General features: G+C 42.0%; 3 protein-coding genes across 9 annotated transcripts in view; 2 read left to right on the plus strand and 1 right to left on the minus strand.

The window, feature by feature from the left end:
• LOC123990551 (rho-associated protein kinase 2-like) overlaps positions 1–2,379 on the plus strand; it is a 70,839-nt gene extending 68,460 nt beyond the window's left edge. For 3 of the 6 annotated variants that reach the window (XM_046291148.1, XM_046291151.1, XM_046291152.1), the window contains 2 exons: positions 784–884; positions 1,661–2,379. In XM_046291148.1, coding sequence (XP_046147104.1) covers positions 784–880 — 97 coding nt within the window. In that variant the 3' untranslated portion in view covers positions 881–884; positions 1,661–2,379. Of the gene's footprint in view, positions 1–783; positions 892–1,660 lie in introns of all 6 variants that reach the window. The other 3 variants (XR_006830670.1, XM_046291150.1, XM_046291149.1) reach the window with 2 other exon arrangements.
• Positions 2,380–4,276: 1,897 nt separating this feature from the next.
• Positions 4,277–10,177, minus strand: LOC123990555 (solute carrier family 66 member 3-like). Its single transcript, XM_046291155.1, has 7 exons — positions 8,689–10,177; positions 7,395–7,477; positions 6,304–6,373; positions 5,854–5,911; positions 5,344–5,464; positions 4,904–4,945; positions 4,277–4,669 (listed from the first exon to the last, which is right to left on the minus strand). The coding sequence occupies exons 1-7, from the start codon at positions 8,850–8,852 to the stop codon at positions 4,578–4,580; spliced, it is 630 nt and encodes a 209-aa protein (XP_046147111.1). The 5' UTR covers positions 8,853–10,177; the 3' UTR covers positions 4,277–4,577.
• Positions 9,370–13,871, plus strand: si:dkey-90m5.4 (leucine-rich alpha-2-glycoprotein). 2 transcript variants are annotated; one of them, XM_046291154.1, is made up of 3 exons: positions 9,370–9,529; positions 9,811–10,210; positions 13,057–13,871. In XM_046291154.1, the coding sequence occupies exons 2-3, from the start codon at positions 9,821–9,823 to the stop codon at positions 13,672–13,674; spliced, it is 1,008 nt and encodes a 335-aa protein (XP_046147110.1). In that variant the 5' UTR covers positions 9,370–9,529; positions 9,811–9,820; the 3' UTR covers positions 13,675–13,871. The 2 variants fall into 2 exon arrangements, with proteins under 2 accessions (XP_046147110.1, XP_046147109.1); XM_046291153.1 differs by lacking the exons at positions 9,370–9,529; positions 9,811–10,210 and adding an exon at positions 12,208–12,322 and having other exon boundaries at positions 12,648–13,871.
• The last annotated feature ends 4,156 nt before the right edge of the window (positions 13,872–18,027 follow it).

An 18,027-nucleotide genomic window follows, 5' to 3' on the forward strand; every position in this document is an offset into this window, starting at 1 on the left:
ATGTCATCTCTACTAACCACTCCCTCTCTCAGCCACTCATCCATGTCATCTCTACTAACCACTCCCTCTCTCAGCCACTCATCCATGTCATCTCTACTAACCACTCCCTCTCTCATGTCCACTCATCCATGTCATCTCTACTAACCACTCCCTCTCTCAGCCACTCATCCATGTCATCTCTACTAACCACTCCCTCTCTCAGCCACTCATCCATGTCATCTCTACTAACCACTCCCTCTCTCAGCCACTCATCCATGTCATCTCTACTAACCAACCCTCTCTCAGCCACTCATCCATGTCATCTCTACTAACCACTCCCTCTCTCAGCCACTCATCCATGTCATCTCTACTAACCACTCCCTCTCTCAGCCACTCATCCATGTCATCTCTACTAACCACTCCCTCTCTCATCCACTCATCCATGTCATCTCTACTAACCACTCCCTCTCTCAGCCACTCATCCATGTCATCTCTACTAACCACTCCCTCTCATCCGCTCCTCCACCCTCTGCCTCATGTCATGCATTTCAAGTTACTGTACAGGGCTGACCCCATGTCCCAATTCTCTACCGTTCTCTATCTAGGAGTGAACTGGATTGGTGTGTATATGGGCTGAACTAGGGAGTTTGCACCATATTTCTTACACCAGTCTTTTTCAATCCATGAAAGTGTACAGTTAGGGCAGAAGGGTAGAGAATCAGGAATTGCTCACTGTAGTGTCTGACTAAAACATGGACTGCAGGCCATGGACTGACACCAGGGGGACTCCCTCTACCGTTTCAGATTGCTTGTTGATTTTGAAAGCCTGAAGGACTGGAGTTGGTCGTTGGAGGATGTCAATGATGATGATGATGATGATGATGATATGTTCGGCTTCTGAGGAAGTGAGGGGTAACTTCAGCAGTGGCTGCTGGGAAATTGAGTTTTTGTTGAGGCCTGATGCATGTGTGGCTCCATTGGTAAGAGCATGGCACCTCAGTCGTAGGTTCAATTCTGAGAGGGATAACAGACTAAAAATGTATGCACTCACTGTACTGTAGGTCGCTTTGGATACAAGTGTCTACTAAATAGCATACCGGTATTATCACTATTATGCATGTTTTGTGTGATTCCAATAGGGGCATTAAACAGAATTGATTGCCAGTAATGGTTGGGTTGTGTAGAGCGTTCTGATGGGAGTCACTGAGTTGGACATTCACTACAACATGATAATAATATCTGCTGAAGAACCCACCACAGTCAGTGTTCTGCTGAAGAACCCACCACAGTCAGTGTTCTGCTGAAGAACCCACCACAGTCAGTGTTCTGCTGAAGAACCCACCACAGTCAGTGTTCTGCTGAAGAACCCACCACAGTCAGTGTTCTGCTGAAGAACCCACCACAGTCAGTGTTCTGCTGAAGAACCCACCACAGTCAGTGTTAATGTGCGTTTGAGTTGTCAGAGAAGTTCTCAACAAATCTTTGTTTTTCGTTGCATGCTGTGTGCTGCTAGTTTGTGGTGGTGATGGCTGGTGTTTCATTAGCTGTGTGGTGTGTGTGTGTGTGGTGTTTTGTTAGCTGTTTGTTGTCTGTATGGGTTTTTGCACGCACTCTTCGTGTGCGTAATCCGACTTCATCTAGCAAAATGCCATATGAATTAATTTATTTTCTCTCTTCACAGTTTACCTCTATGATACAAAGATGTGCTGAATCCTCTCGCATCATGTGGACTGGAGCCTGAACACAGTGGAACCTATACATCTACTTTGCCTTTTCAGAGACAAAGGCAGTGTCTCAAATGGGGCCCTATTCCCTATATAGTGCACAACTTTTGACCAGGGCCCATATGGTTCTGGTCAGAATTAGTTGCACTATATAGGGAGTAAGGTGCCATTTTGGATTCAACCAAAGACTGCAAAACGCCAGATATTTTAGGGAAAGAGGGTCAGGTTAACGTTGCATTCATGTAAGGACTGCAGTCGGACTTGCATATGTCTCAGTAAACCAAATGGTTTCACCTTCTGCCTTCTACAGTATAGCCTGGTCCTAGATCCGTTTGTACCGGATTTACAATTCCATGATTTCATGGATCGAGAAAATGAAATACTCTGCAGGTCGCTCTAAAACTGCCTTATTTTATAAATGTCATGATGAAATGCATACAGACCTAGCCATAGATTTGCCTGTGTCTTTACATGCCTGGGTGATCCTCATAAGCTATATAATTAGGTGTGTGTATATATAGGAATACGTGTTCTGTCAGTGTATTATTGCCACAAAGATACAGTACCAGTCAAAGGTTTGGACACCTACTAATTCAAGGGTTTTAATTTATTTTTACTATTTTCTACATTGTAGAATAATAGTGAAGACATCAAAACTATCAAATAAAACATGGAATCGTGTAGTAACCAAAACAGTGTCAAAAACAATCTAAATATATTTTATATTTAAGACTCTTTAAAGTAGCCACTTTTTGCCTTGATGACAGCTTTGCACACTCTTGGGCATTCTCTCAACCAATTTCACCTGGAATGCTTTTCCAACAGTCTTGAAGGAGTTCCCACATGCTGAGCATTTTTACGGTCCAACTCATCCCAAACCATCTCAATTGGGTTGAGGTCAGGTGATTGTGGAACCCAGGTCATCTGACGCAGCACTCCATCACTCTCCTTCTTGGTCAAATAGAACTTACACAACCTGTAAAGAATGATAATGTAAAAATGATAATCCCACTAAGTGCAAACCGGATGGGATGGCGTATCACTGCAGAATGCTGTGGTAGCCATGCTGGTTAAGTGTGCCTTGAATTCTAAATAAGTCACTGACAGTGTCACCAGTAAAGCACCATCACACAACCCCCGTGCTTCATGGTGGGAACCACACATGCGGAGATCGCAAAATTTGGACTTATCAGACCAAAGGACCGATTTCCACCGGTTAATGTCCATTGCTCGTGTTTCTTGGCCCAAGCAAGTTTATTTTTCTTATTCAACAATTCAACCATGAAGGCCTGCTTCACGTAGTCTCCTCTGAACAGTTGATGTTGAGATGTCTGTTACTTGAACTCTGAAGCATTTTTTGGGGCTGCAATATCTGAGGCTGGTAACTCTAAGGAATATATCCTCTGCAGCAGAGGTAACTCTGGTTCTTCCTTTCCTGTGGCATCCTCATGAGAGCCAGTTTCATCATTGCGCCTTGATGGTTTTTGCGACTGCACTTGAAGATTCTTTCAAAGTTCTTGAAATGTTCTGCATTGACTGACCTTCATGTCTTAAAGTAATGATGGACTGCTGTTTCTCTTTGCTTATTTGAGCTGTTCTTGCCATAATATAGACTTGGTCTTTTACTAAATAGGGCTATCTTTTGTATACCTTGTCACAGCACAACTGATTGGCTCAGAAGGAAAGAAATTCCACAAATTAACTTTTAACAAGGCACATCTGTTAATTGAAATGCATTCCAGGTGACTACGTCATGAAGCTGGTTGAGAGACTGCCAAGTATGCAAAGCTGTCATCAAGGCAAAGGGTGGCTACTTTGAAGAATCTCAAATAGAAAATATATTTTCATTTGTTTAACACTTTCTTGGTTACTACATGATTCCATGTGTTATTTCATAGTTTTGATGTCTTCACTATTATTCTACAATGTATGATAAAAGTTTTAATAATTAAAACCCTTGAATTAGTAGATGTTTCCAAACTTTTGACTGGTACCGTATGTGATAGTTTTATTTTTACGAAAACTAAATATTTCACTGCACATATTTTTCCCTGTAATGTTACAAGATAGGCTATGTATAAAAAATATAATTTAAAGTGTGAAATCTGAGTTTAGTCTACAATTGATACTTAGATGAGTGTATTACTTCATCCAAATCATGTTACATTATCAGAATAAAGTGTTTGTAGCCTAGTCCCAGCTCTGTTTGTGCTGTCTTGTCAACAACACCAACCAAAGGGGCAAAACGGCACAAATGGATCTGGAAACAAGCTAAAGTGTTTGTCTTTATGACCGAATAAGGTGAACCATGAAGTACAATATGGGAATATTCTTCCACAGTCGCCCCAATGGACGCTGATCCTGGGTCAGTTTTGTATTTACCCCACTAATGGTTAGGATTGGGAGGGGAAGCTCCCCCACTTCACCTCCGGAGTTTCTCGTCATCAGTTTTCAGGCTTCAGTAAACAATGCTGACCATAAGACAGAACTGGAACAATATATTCAATTTATGTTCTATATCACTGCCTGTCTACTACATGGCTTGTTGGAAAAAATCAGAATAAATACTGTACTCGACAAGACAGTGAATATTCTTTATTATGTGTTTTACTTGTATTGCTCATCATTTTGGAGAATTTAAGACTTTTTATTCCTAAGGGTTGCTTCAATACCATGTTCTGGGACCAAAAGACCAGTGGATAAGACCTTGTTTGTGGTTTCACAAGTCAGACATTTTGCAAGTGAAAATGCTAGTTTTCTTTATAGGACAGTCCAGTTTTAAGTCCAGTTAGTCCCTCCATGAGTCATTCTGTGTTCTTCTGTTTGCTGCCTGAAGAATATGACTCAGGTGACTGACGGACTCATCTCCAAAGCTCATTCCACCTTTTTGACATCTCTTCTGTAGTGGAATATCATGGCCAGCACAAATCCATTGAGCGATGACAAGACCGCGAACCGGGTGAGAACTGGAAGAATCAAAGAACCAAAGGCCACAAACTGATCACTGTGGGCTCACTTCCTAATGTTTATAACTTCTGTTGAACTTTCAGAAAGTGGTCTATTTCATCGAAGCCATAGAGGACCCACTTGGCCTAAAGCCCTATTTCAGCAAAAGTATGAAATGAGCTCTAATACATCTCTATGGACTACGATCACATGGTGATTGCCAAGTCTCTACAAGGTAGGCAGTAGATACTGACCTTGTATGTCTGCTGTTGTCATAATTGTAGTGAACATCCTCGCTGAAACACAGAGGATTTGAGTGTAAAAACATAGACGCACAAACAAACCCTCAAAACAGTCAATGATATCTCCATTACTGTATTAAAGGGACAGTTCACTCAAATTACAAAAAGGTGAAATATCCATTTAAACATTCAGACCCCCACAATACAAAATGACCAATGGAAAAGGCCTACTGTTTTAGTACCAAACTTGTGGTCAGATTCTCTACTCTTCAACCTGTTCACTCCTCATGGATTTAAAAGCAGTGGATTGGATGTAAGTATCAGGAGTTTCCATCATTTCCTTACACCAATCCATTCTTTGTAAATACATGAAGGGGTGTGAACAAGTGCACACTTTGAATGGCAGAGGAATTGGACCACAGTCTCTTCCCCTCCCTTGGCTTGGTACTCACCCAAGCAGGTGTAGCAGGATATGCTCCAGGCGAGGGCACTGACCCCGGAGGAGTCCTTGGACTGGTACAGGCACTGGGCAGAGGCAAACTTACTGCTGGCACTGATTAAGGTACAGAGGCTCTGAAGGGGTAGAAACAGGACCAAGAACAGACATGAAGATTATTTTATTTTTTACCTTTATTTTACCAGGCAGGTCAATTAAGAACACATTTTTATTTACATTGACAGCCTGATTTAAGCCCCACTGGGTAAGAACGGAGGGCAGATCCGTCCTAATGCACCTGATTCAACTAAGGGCTTGATGATTGGATGATTGTGTTGGTCTGGAACAAAAGCCTGCACACCCACTGTGGGCCCTCAGAAACAGGATTAAGGCCTATACACAAGTCACCTAACAGCTGAATGATTTCTGGAGCATCTATATAGGCCTTATAAACAGTTTATGAATCCTTCACTAAGCCTTACAAGTTGTAGTTTGTTTAAAGTGGGACCTAACATGCTATACTTACCATAGCCAGATCAATGATCCAATCTTGTAGTGTGACAAGTTTCCATCCCCCTACAAATCTAGAGTGGAACATTAAAGACTACAACAGTTGACAGTGAGCAATGTTTGTCATTTCTCAGTGATTGGTTAGGATTGTCAAAGTCAGCCGCTTGTACTCAGTGATTGGTTAAGGTTGTCATGAGTCAGCCGCTTGTACTCAGTGATTGGTCAGGGTTGTCATGCAAGTCAGACACTTGTACTCAGTGATTGGTTACAGTTGTCATGAGAGTCAGACACTTGTACTGACTCCCCTTCAATTAAAACGCAATCGCCCTCAGCAAAACACAAATAGCATACACGCTCTCACATCGCTCACCCCTTTCAGTGGTCTTTAATGTATAATTGTGTCTGTGAAAGATTGTAATCGGTCAAATCTACCTGAGCATCTGCATTCTGATTGGGTGGAGGATACAGTGCAATGTAGATCAAGCTGTGCTTGGCTTTCCCATTGTAATAGAGGATGAGCAGAAGCAGGACGGTGTCTAAAACAAAAAATACACTGTGCTTCAATTTACACCTCTTAGTTAATGCAACAGACTTGTTAAAGGGGGATTTCAGGAGTTAATGTTAGGTGATTCTTCACTCTGTAACTAGTCTATGGGAAGGATAAAAAGTAATAACCAAATCTAACTGCCTGTAGCTCAGGACCTGAAGCAAGGATATGCATATTCTTGATACCCTTTGAAAGGAAACACTGTGATGTTTGTGGAAATGTGAAATGAATGTAGGATAATATAACACATTAGATCTGGTAAAAGATAATACAAAGAGAAAATCATGCTTTTTTTATTATTATTTTTTCATCTTCTTTGAAATGCAAGAGAAAGGCCACAGTGTATTATTCCAGTTTAGGTGCAGTTAGATTTTGGCAACTAGATGTCAGAAGTGTATGTGCAACGTTTTAGACTGATCCAATGAACCATTGCATTGCTGTTTAAAATGTTGTTTCAAGTCTGCCCAAATGTGCCAAATTGGTTTATTAATATATTTTGAAGTTCATAACTGTGCACTCTCCTCAAACAATAGCATGGTATTATTTCACTGTAATAGATACTGTAAATTGGACAGTGCAGTTAGATTAATGAGAATGTAAGCATCTGCCCATATCAGATATGTCTATGTCCTGGGAAATGTTGTTGTTACTTACAACCTCATGCTAATCACATTAGCGCACATTAGCTCTTTTTTAAGAAAAAATAACCCCGGAATTACAGTTTCTCCTGGTCCATATACTTTCAAGATGAAAAAACATTATCAAGTTGTAAAATACTGAAGTTCAACTTTAAGGATCTTCTTCTCTGTCACACACACAATGCTCTATTTACACACACACACACACACACACACACACACACACACACACACACACACACACACACACACACACACACACACACACACACACACACACACACACAGAAGAACACCCTTTCATGACTCGTGCCATGATGGGGGCATAGCACGAATCATTGCACATGATGGCATCATCTTGTGCAACTTCACCTTGGGCAATGAGTATCGGGTACTCCAGGAACGTGGAAGATGGTGCAGCATGGTGAATCTGGTAGGTGACAAACACGACATATCTGGAATGGAAGGACATGCAGACAGACAGTCAGACAGATGAACAGGCAGAGAGGGAGAGACAGACAGACACAGAGGGACAGACAGACAGAGAGAGAGGCAGGCAGACACCGAGGGACAGGACAGACACAGAGGGACAGGACAGACACAGAGGGACAGGACAGACACAGAGGGACAGGACAGACACAGAGGGACAGACAGACACAGAGGGACAGACAGACACAGAGGGACAGGACAGACACAGAGGGACAGTGGATTCATTTAGACGCCAGTACCAGCAGTGACCAGACACACAGGCTGCATGTATGCAACACACTAAATCACAAAACTGTACTGCAGGGAATTAGGATTAGGGGAGTCTGATTTCTGTAGTATGTTGTACTGTAGTGAAGTCATGAGGTTGTCCCGACCTGACCTTGAACCCGGGACATTTAGACTGTCAACCCAACACCTTAGCTATTACATCTGAATCCGAATCTCTTGACAAGGTAGCTAGGTGTTGGGTTAGGAGTCGCCCTTGCCTTTACCATGCTGCCAACTGACACCCTGGTTCCCCTCACTCCTTTCTCCCAAAGTCAGACGCTCCCCATCAGTCTGTACCCCATCCATTTCCAGTTGACATTTACCAGTGGGTCGAGTGACAGTGTAATGGGGCACCACAGCTGCAGCCGAGCTATACTGAGACCAGTACAGTATAGAATGCCTAGTTTAAGCCCCTCTCCCCCTACACGTCGCTTCAAAGTTAATGAAAGCTGAGGAAGAGTTCAGGGGGGATCAAAGTTATTTCAGAAGGTAGACAGGACTGTAGGTATAGCATCTGGAAACGTTATCGGAAATGCATCTTTGATGGGTTATAGGCGTATATCTCATGAAGTATGCTTTAGAAGAAATACATTGAATGTCATATGCTGTTCCTACTCAGAGGAGATGAGATGTTTCAAACCACTTGACATTAATTTAGTAGTTGATGGTGTAACCTGTTTTCTAGTTGATTAATAGCAAAATAGCCATCATTGGTGCTTCCTAGTTATTACAAAAACATCGAAATGTACTAGAACCCCCCCCCAAACAAAAATAAAACCCGTTGTTTTTATGTCTCAATTTATCCGTGGAAATTAGGCTATGTATGCTTAAGTTTTACATACATGTACCAATAGGCTAGTCTGAAACACAGCTATGTGAGTACAGACGTGTGGAGATGTCCTTAACTTACCCAGTCAACTCCAACAGCAAGCCCTTCAGGCTGAATCCCTTGGAAGACTTCGCTCTTGCTACGAGAACAATCGACGGGATTTTAGACACTAAACATAAGCAGAATGTACTATAATTTAACAAGTGTAACAAAATGTTCGAGTCGTCTACGGGTGACGTTAGCATATTGTCTAGGTATTGGGTAAAAAATAATGATACTTGTAGTCTCCAATCACTCCTGTTAGTTGCCGGATTGACTTGACAGCGTGTAGTCAGTCTACCCGAGAGAATTGGACAGGTGGCTGAGCATTTTTCCAGTATATTACTTCAAGCAATAACCTTTTGGCCATCACATAGTGAGCGTTGAAGTGCGCCCCCGAATTTGTATGGCTTGTATTTCAAAGAAGCGTTATATTACATTACATGGATGACAAACTATACAGTTACAACAGTAGCCTATATACTGTATGTTTAGCCTATATACTGTATGTTTAGCCTATATACTGTATGTTTAGCCTATATACTGTATGTTTAGCCTATATACTGTATGTTTAGCCTATATACTGTATGTTTAGTTATAGTTGTGCCTGCCTATATGATGGTCAGTGAGTTTGAAAAACGTGAAAGAAATATGACACAGATGTATGTAGGCCTATTTCTCCAGAGGTTTGTGATTCACTTTTGGAACTGTTTGTTCCCGCCAAGTGCTGATCGCTCATTATTTACTCAATGATTAATGATTGTAGGGCAGGCTATCCACCTTCCTAATTCCCGTCTACAATGTTGAAACCATTCTAACTGGACGATACAAAACAGGAGCTGGTATAATTTACAGCATTATTTTAGACAATTATAAAACCAGGGTAAGTGAAATTTCAAATAACTTTTTATTGATCAATATGCTCATAGTTTTGGACAGAAGCCTAAGGACATGTCTATACTAGTGATCTAAGCACTGAATAATGTAACCTACTGTAGTTGGAAATATCCACATTTAATGTAATCAAATCAATTATTTACGCTGGTAATAACATTATAGGCACAGCACTTTAGCAATTGCATTTGAATTGCAAAGCTATTTTTATTTCCCGACAGGAGAATAACTAACATTTATGAGCATTCCTCTCTCTTTTCCCTTGCTCAGTGCCTTAGTGATGAAGATCTGGTTTCTCCTTCCTCTCCTGTTTCTGGCATGTTGTTGCCATGGCACCTTCTCTTGCCCAGCCCTTTGCAAATGCTACATATCCCCAAGAAAAACAGAGGTGGTCTGTAATGAAGTCCCCCTCACCCAGTTCCCCTCCTACGGTCTTCCAAGCAACACAACCTCCCTCACCATCCAGTTCACCAACATCAGCTCCATCTCAGAACAGCACCTGAGAGCTACACCCCTTCTACAGGAGCTCTACCTGTACAACAACAACCTGAGCACCCTTCCCTCAGATCTCTTCAGGGGTGTCCCTCACCTGTTCTCGGTGGCTCTCTCGGGTAACGCATTGGATCAGCTTCCCGCCAATGTCTTCAGCCACGCTCCGCTGCGTGACCTGGTGCTGAAGAACAACCTGATCAGTGGTGTGGATGCTGATTGGCTCCCTGACAACAGTAACCTCACCTGGCTGGACCTGTCAGGGAACCGTTTGACGGCCGTACCCACAGCCCTGTTCCAGAAACTACGCCACCTGAAGAACCTTGACCTCTCACATAACCGCCTGGAGAAGCTCCCGCCAAATTCGTTACACCCTCTTACCAAACTGGAGAGGCTGACGCTGGAGGGGAACAAACTCAGCACCCTGGACGTGTCTACCTTCAGTAACAACCTCAACCTGACACACCTGTTTCTTCTGGAGAACCGGCTTGGACAACTGCCAACAACCCTGTTCCATGGCCTCCCAAACCTGGCGCACCTGAGTCTGGATGATAACCTGCTGAGCCACATCCCTCCTGGTCTGCTGGACCAACTTCACTCCATTGATGAGCAGGGGTTGGACCTCACGGTGAACCCCTGGGTGTGCGATGGCAAGGTTGAGTACCTGTGGAGGTGGCTGCAGAAGAACCAGAAGAAAGCTTTCCTGGCCGATGACATCAGGTGTGCCAGCCCTGAGTCTCTGAAGGAACGATCAGTTATGTCACTAACTGACAGTGAGCTAGGACTCTGATCCATCAAACCTTTTTCACTCAGATTATGAATTATCACTTTAACCTATCTCAAACTGTGGTCTATTGAACTCATATCTCAAATGAATCTAAGGTAATGTTGGTCTATTGAACTCATATCTCAAATGAATCTAAGGTAATGTTGGTCTATTGAACTCATATCTCAAATGAATCTAAGGTAATGTTGGTCTATTGAACTCATATCTCAAATGAATCTAAGGTAATGTCGGTCTATTGAACTCATATCTCAAATGAATCTAAGGTAATGTTGGTCTATTGCATATTGTGTATTTTCATCATAATAATGCACACATCCACGTAAATAAAAAAGTGACCTGAATTGGAATTTTAAATGACTTATCTTATAATAATAAATAATAATAATATATGCCATTTAGCAGACGCTTTTATCCAAAGCAAATTACAGTCATGTGTACATACATTCTACGTATGGGTGGTCCCGGGAATTGAACCCTCTACCCTGGCGTTACAAGCGCCATGCTCTACCAACTGAGCTACAGAAGAACCACATCTTGGTGTCCTATCCTTGTCTCTAGCACCTTAGTTTGTCAGAAAGGGGTATAAATACCCCACCAACTGGCCCCACGTCTTGACTGAATAATATGCCTATTAAATAATGATGTATGAAGTAAAATTGTTGTAAAAGTAGTCAGATGTTAAAGGCTTAATTAAACACGTACTGATATTAATCTCTGAACATAACTGAAGGAAATGCAAACAACAGGCCACCGCAGTCTCTTTGTTCACATCAACAATTTATATTTGACCTGTAAAAAATTACCAAAATTGTCATGCCCTGACCTTAGAGCCTTTTTTATTCTCTATTTGGTTGGGTCAGGGTGTGACTTGGATGGGCAAATCTATGTTTCTATTTCTTTGTTGGCCTAGTATGGTTCTCAATCACAGGCAGCTGTTTATCGTTGACTCTGATTAGGGATCATACTTAGGCAGCCCTTTTTCCCACCTTCAGTTGCATGATCTTGATTTGGTTAGTTCCTGCAGAACTTTACGGTTATTTTGTATTTGTTTGGTGTTAATTTCAAATAAAGGTAAGATGTTCCCCTACACGCTGCACCTTGGTCTCATTCCAACAACGAACGTAACAGAGAAATAGCTGAAATTCAACTGCTAATTTACATGATATTTTGTTGTTGTTGTGTAGAGTGCCCATGTCATGTTTTCAACTACCCCAAAAATAGTTACAGCAAAAAAATAAGCGTATGATGAATGACTAAGAATGGAAATTCCCCAGTTGCCCAGGTTTCTATTTCTTTGTTTACATTTTGCAATAAATCCACAAAAACAGGTTGTGGACTTTATCTAAACCCACTCATTATTTACTCTGTCTGGTGCATAGCCTGACACACACACACACACACACACACACACACATTTTATATAAGGAGCATTGAAATAGTCGTAAGAGCAGATGAAACAAGCAAGCCAATGAAGGCAACAAAACATGAATGACAGCAAGACTTCAGGTAAGGTGAACTAAAGGACTTTGATTTAATTACTGTGTCTTAATCCTCTTGACAAACAATACTTTTATCTGTATCTGAAAAAAACTATAACTCAAGTTATTTGTTATGCATTATTTACGACTTATGATTATAACGAACATTAAAAGATACCGATCAGAATAGTGTCATCCATTAAAACAACTGCATGTATAATGGACTTGATGTTACAGAGCATTAAGGAATTCTTTATGATTTATGAGTCACCTATGTCTTTTGCGTTAACATACACTTCCGCAAATATTAAATCATGTATGTTTTGAGGCCCAACTATCTCTTTGTTTCACAGTTTTAGAAAGATGAGCACCTGGTTCCTCCTTCCTCTGTGTGTGCTGACCTGTTGTTGCAGCCATAACAATGGCGCCCTCTCTTGCCCAGACATGTGCACCTGCCATTTCTCTTCCAGCGACACCAAGGTGGTCTGCAGTGACGACTCCCTTTCCCAGTTCCCCTCCGATGGTCTCCCAGGCAACACCACCTCCTTGTCCATCCAATCCACCAACCTCAGCACGATTACTGCCCACCACTTACAGGTCACGCCCCTTCTGAAAGAGCTCCAACTATATTACAACAACCTGAGCACACTTCCTTCAGATCTCCTCAGAGCTGTCCCTCACCTGCACACGTTGGATCTCACAGGGAACCACCTGCACTTCCTGCCACCATATGTCTTCAGCCACGCTCCGCTGCGTGACCTGGTGCTGAAGAACAACCTGATCAGTGGTGTGGATGCTGATTGGCTCCCTGACAACAGTAACCTCACCTGGCTGGACCTGTCAGGGAACCGTTTGACGGCCGTACCCACAGCCCTGTTCCAGAAACTACGCCACCTGAAGAACCTTGACCTCTCCCATAACCGCCTGGAGAAGCTCCTGGCGGGGGCACTGAATCCTCTGAGCAGCCTAGAGAGGCTCAACCTGGAGGGGAACCAACTCAGCGCCCTGGACCCTTCCGCCTTCAGGAACACCCCAAACCTGACGCACCTCTTCCTCCAGGAGAACCAACTGGAGAAGCTTCCCCCGACTCTCCTTCAGGGGCTCCATCGCCTCGAGTTCCTGTTTCTCAACTTCAACCGGCTTGGTCACATCTCCAACATCCTGCTGGAGCAGCTCTCCTCCCCATGGACAAGCAATTATCTTTGGGTGGCCTTCAGCCAGAACCCCTGGGTGTGTGATAAGAAGGTGGAGGACCTGTGGAAGTGGCTGCAGAAGAACCAGAAGAAAGCTTTCCTGGCCGATGACATCAGGTGTGCCAGCCCTGAGTCTCTGAAGGAACGATCAGTTACGTCACTAACTGACAGTGAGCTAGGACTCTGATTTATTTTATATTTAGATTAAACAATAAGACGGTGGGGAGCTGTGGACGTGTCTCAGTATGACCCCGGGGAGAGTGTTCTTTCTGGAGGAGGTGAAATGTGCCAGCCCTGGTTGTTAAGGACCAGCGGTTGTGTCTCTGACAGAGAAAGAGCTAGGCCTCAAAACTGACAAATAAAACAGGCCCACTCTTCAGGTAACAACTGCAAATTATTCTGTGTTTTGATTGGCTAAAATGTCTTTGTCTGTCTGTCTGTATATATATATATATATATATATATATATATATATATATATATATATATATATATATATATATATATATACTCACTTACATACTCACACACACATTTGAGACAAATACCTCTTGCATTTCAATTAAGGCTTCTGTATATTTGTGGATACCTTTAGGACGGTCCACTGGCACTAGGTGGCATCATATTCAATGTTTTTGCACGATAAACTCCCTAGTAGACTACTGAGTAACCTGTCCTGAACAGTTGTTCTAATGTATAATACATGGTTGACAACAACTATGCATGAATAGAAAATGGACACCTTTGCGACAGCTACTTTTCTACAGGTCAATCAGCCTGGTGAATCTAGTCTCTGGTGGTGGTAATAGTTTGTGTCTTACTTGTATATGCACTTCATTCCTCTTCTCTTGTTTTTTTTGAGAGAGAGAGAGAGAGAGAGAGAGAGAGAGAGAGAGAGAGAGAGAGAGAGAGAGAGAGAGAGAGAGAGAGAGAGAGAGAGAGAGAGAGAGAGAGAGAGAGAGAGAGAGAGAGAGAGAGAGAGAGAGAGAGAGATATCAGTGAGTTTGTCCTCTGCGGATGTGGCACAGGCCTCTCTGTCCTCAGGAGGCCTTGATCACAGTAAGTTAGAGACCCAATAATTTATGACTCTTGTAAAGCAGCAGCCACGTCTCCAGAGGTGGTTACTAATGAAAATGAAACCCTGATCATAAATATTTGCTGAAGAGCGGAAGAGAACATGGCTTCCTGAAACGGCAGCGGACGTCGGAGCGTTTTCCCCCGGCATCGTACAATAGAGTTGGATAGAGGGCGCCAAAACCCGTTTTACCATGGACAGTGCAATTGAGGGCTTTAACCATTTTGAAGTAGCCAACTGGGTGGGACTTGCTATGGGTTTAAGAAGGATTAAATAATTCCATCCAAGTCAGCAGGAGGTGTCAGCCAATGAATTATACTCCTGAGTAAACATTTCATAATTAAATCACCAACTTTGACGTGTTCTGACTTCACACACTCCGGCACAGTAGGTGGTGGTATGCACCTATGTACTGCCAAGACAATCATAGGAGAGGAAATTGACCACTTTAAAAGAGAAAAAGCCCTCAATAGCTGGTGGCATCAGACAAAGACAAAGATGGCAAAGATAAGAGATCTCTAGTGCATCTTTATACGTCCTACGCTCGTTCTGCCCACGAACAGGTGACCTTTCTCTCTGATCAGGATGGACGAGACGGAGTGTGTGCTCTGGCATCGGGCCGCACTGTAATGACTGACTGACAGTGATAAAAAAATGGTTCTTGGCGGGGCTTTTAAAAGGTTATTGGCAGGGCTTTTACGATGGTATTAACAGGGCTTTTAAAAGGTTATTGACAGGGCTTTTAAAAGGTTATTGACAGGGCTTTTAAAAGGTTATTAACAGGGCTTTTAAAAGGTTATTAACAGGGATTTTAAAAGGTTATTTACAGGGCTTTTAAAAGGTTATTAACAGGGCTTTTAAAAGGTTATTGGCAGGGTTTTTAAAATGTTATTGGCAGGGCTTTTACAATGTTATTGGCAGGGCTTTTACAATGTTATTAGCAGGTCTTTTACAATGTTATTGGCAGGTCTTTTACAATGTTATTGGCAGGGCTTTTACAATGTTATTGGCAGGGCTTTTACAATGTTATTAGCAGGTCTTTTACAATGTTATTGGCAGGTCTTTTACAATGTTATTGGCAGGGCTTTTACAATGTTATTGGCAGGGCTTTTAAAATGTTATTGGCAGGGCTTTTACAATGTTATTGGCAGGGCTTTTACAATGTTATTGGCAGGGCTTTTACAATGTTATTGGCAGGGCTTTTACAATGTTATTGGCAGGGCTTTTAAAATGTCATTGGCAGGGCCAAACAAACATGGTTCATTACAAGATGAAGAGTTCAAATGTAATTCATCTTCCAAATGAGGGTGATGTGATATGAGTATGACTAGTAAGTGCTCAATAACTCTGCCTTGTAAAATAAATACTAATAACAACTTCATATTCTACATTTGAAAAACTGAAATGTATTTTTGCCATCCTAAATATTTCAGTCAAAATCATTTGGGTAGAGAATGGCATCTCAATAAAATGCTGTGAACGCTATAGTGCTTTATAGTAATAGACTGAAAACAAGTTGTGGCTAAAAATGCTTTATGGAATTGCTGTGATTTACAGTGTTTGATTGAATAGAAAATTGTGTTCATCCAAAATGGCACCCTATCCCTATGTAGAGCTATACCTCCTCACTGTTACAAAATGTGGCCTCTGGCCGCCTCTGGAGGCTACGCAATTGCGTCACACCCTCAATATGTAGCGTCTGACTACATTTTCAGATCAAGCATAAATTAACTTTAAGGGTGAACCTACTCATCATACCTCAATGATAGCATACAGGTGTAGGATCTTAATTTGCTAAAGCATGAAAATAGTCCTTTAGCAATCGGAAATGTGAATTATTATGTGGATTATAATGAATGGATTTTGCTGTCTGACTCAGGGTTGGGGTCAATTCTCTTTTCAATTCAGGCAGTGAATGAAAATTCAGTTCATTAAGGGGCTGATTCATACACCTTTCCTACACAGTTCTCAGTAAACACTGTTCAGATTTAACTTATTCGGTCACTAGCTCTGCAGGTGTGGCTACTTTGCACGCTCTGAATACATTTCATTCAACAGTTGAAACCCTCCCACTTGCCCTTTCAACAGATTTTCTCATTGAGTTTTCATTCAATAGGGTTTTCAAGTACGTGTACAGTATCTTAAGCCATCCCTTAAAAATGGTGTACCTTTCAGTTAGAATTTTATCGACAGACTCACGAGAACATATTGAGAGAACTGGTTCAGATATTAGGGATATATTTTAATGGTATTTTTTTATTTAACCTTTATTTAACTAGGCATGTCTGTTAAGAACAAATTCTTATTTACAATGATGGCCTACCCCGGCCAAACCCGGATGACTCTGGGCCAATTGTGCACCACCCTATGGGACTCCCAATCATGGCCAGTTGTGATAGAGCCTGGAATTGAACCAGGGTACAATTCCAGTAGTGCCTTAGACCTCTGCACCAGTCGGGAGCCATCTAAATATATGCATATTTGTCTCCAGTTCAGCTTCAATTATAAATTATATAAGTTTAGGAAAGTATTTACAAATCATTTAAAAAACGTTTTAGAGCGTGTTTATGCATGACAGAAAGAAAACGGTGAAAAGGATTCATGTAAATAAAAATAATTTTTTAACATTTTTATTTCAACTTTATTTAACCAGGTTGGTCAGTTGAGAACAAGTTCTCATTTACAACTGCGACCTGGCCAAGATAAAACAAAACAACACAAACAACAATAGAGTTACACATGGAATAAACAAGCGTACAGTCAATAACACAATAGAAAAAGTATATATATACAGTGTGTGCAAATGGCGTGAGGAGGTAAGGCAATAAATAGGCCATAGTGGCAAAGTAATTACAATTTAGCAGATTAACACTGGAGTGATAGATGTGCATATGATGATGTGCAAACAGAAATACTAGTGTGCAAAAGAGCAAAAAAGTTAATAAAAACAATAAGGGGATGAGGTAGGTAGATTGAATGGGCAATTTACAGATGGGCTGTGTACAGCTGCAGCGATCGATTAGCTGCTCAGATAGCTGATGTTTAAAGTTAGTGAGGGAGATGTCCAACTTCAGTCATTTTTGCAGTTCATTCCAGTCATTGGCAGCTGGAAGGAAAGGTGGAAGGAAAGGTGGCCAAAGGAGGTGTTGGCTTTGGGGATGACCAGAGAGATATACCTACTGGAACACGTACTGATATCGTGACCAGTGAGCTGAGATAAATCGGAGCTTTACATAGTAAAGACTTATACAGTGCCTTGCGGCCCTACACCCAAATAAGGGCACTGCGTTCATCCACCTCTGGCCTGCTCGCCTCCCTACCACTGAGGAAGTACAGTTCCCGCTCAGCCCAGTCAAAACTGTTCGCTGCTCTGGCTCCCCAATGGTGGAACAAACTCCCTCACGACGCCAGGACAGCGGAGTCAATCACCACCTTCCGGAGACACCTGAAACCCCACCTCTTTAA

The sequence above is a fragment of the Oncorhynchus gorbuscha genome, linkage group LG12, assembly GCF_021184085.1.
Source record: "Oncorhynchus gorbuscha isolate QuinsamMale2020 ecotype Even-year linkage group LG12, OgorEven_v1.0, whole genome shotgun sequence".
In the NCBI taxonomy this organism is placed as follows: Eukaryota; Metazoa; Chordata; class Actinopteri; order Salmoniformes; family Salmonidae; genus Oncorhynchus; species Oncorhynchus gorbuscha.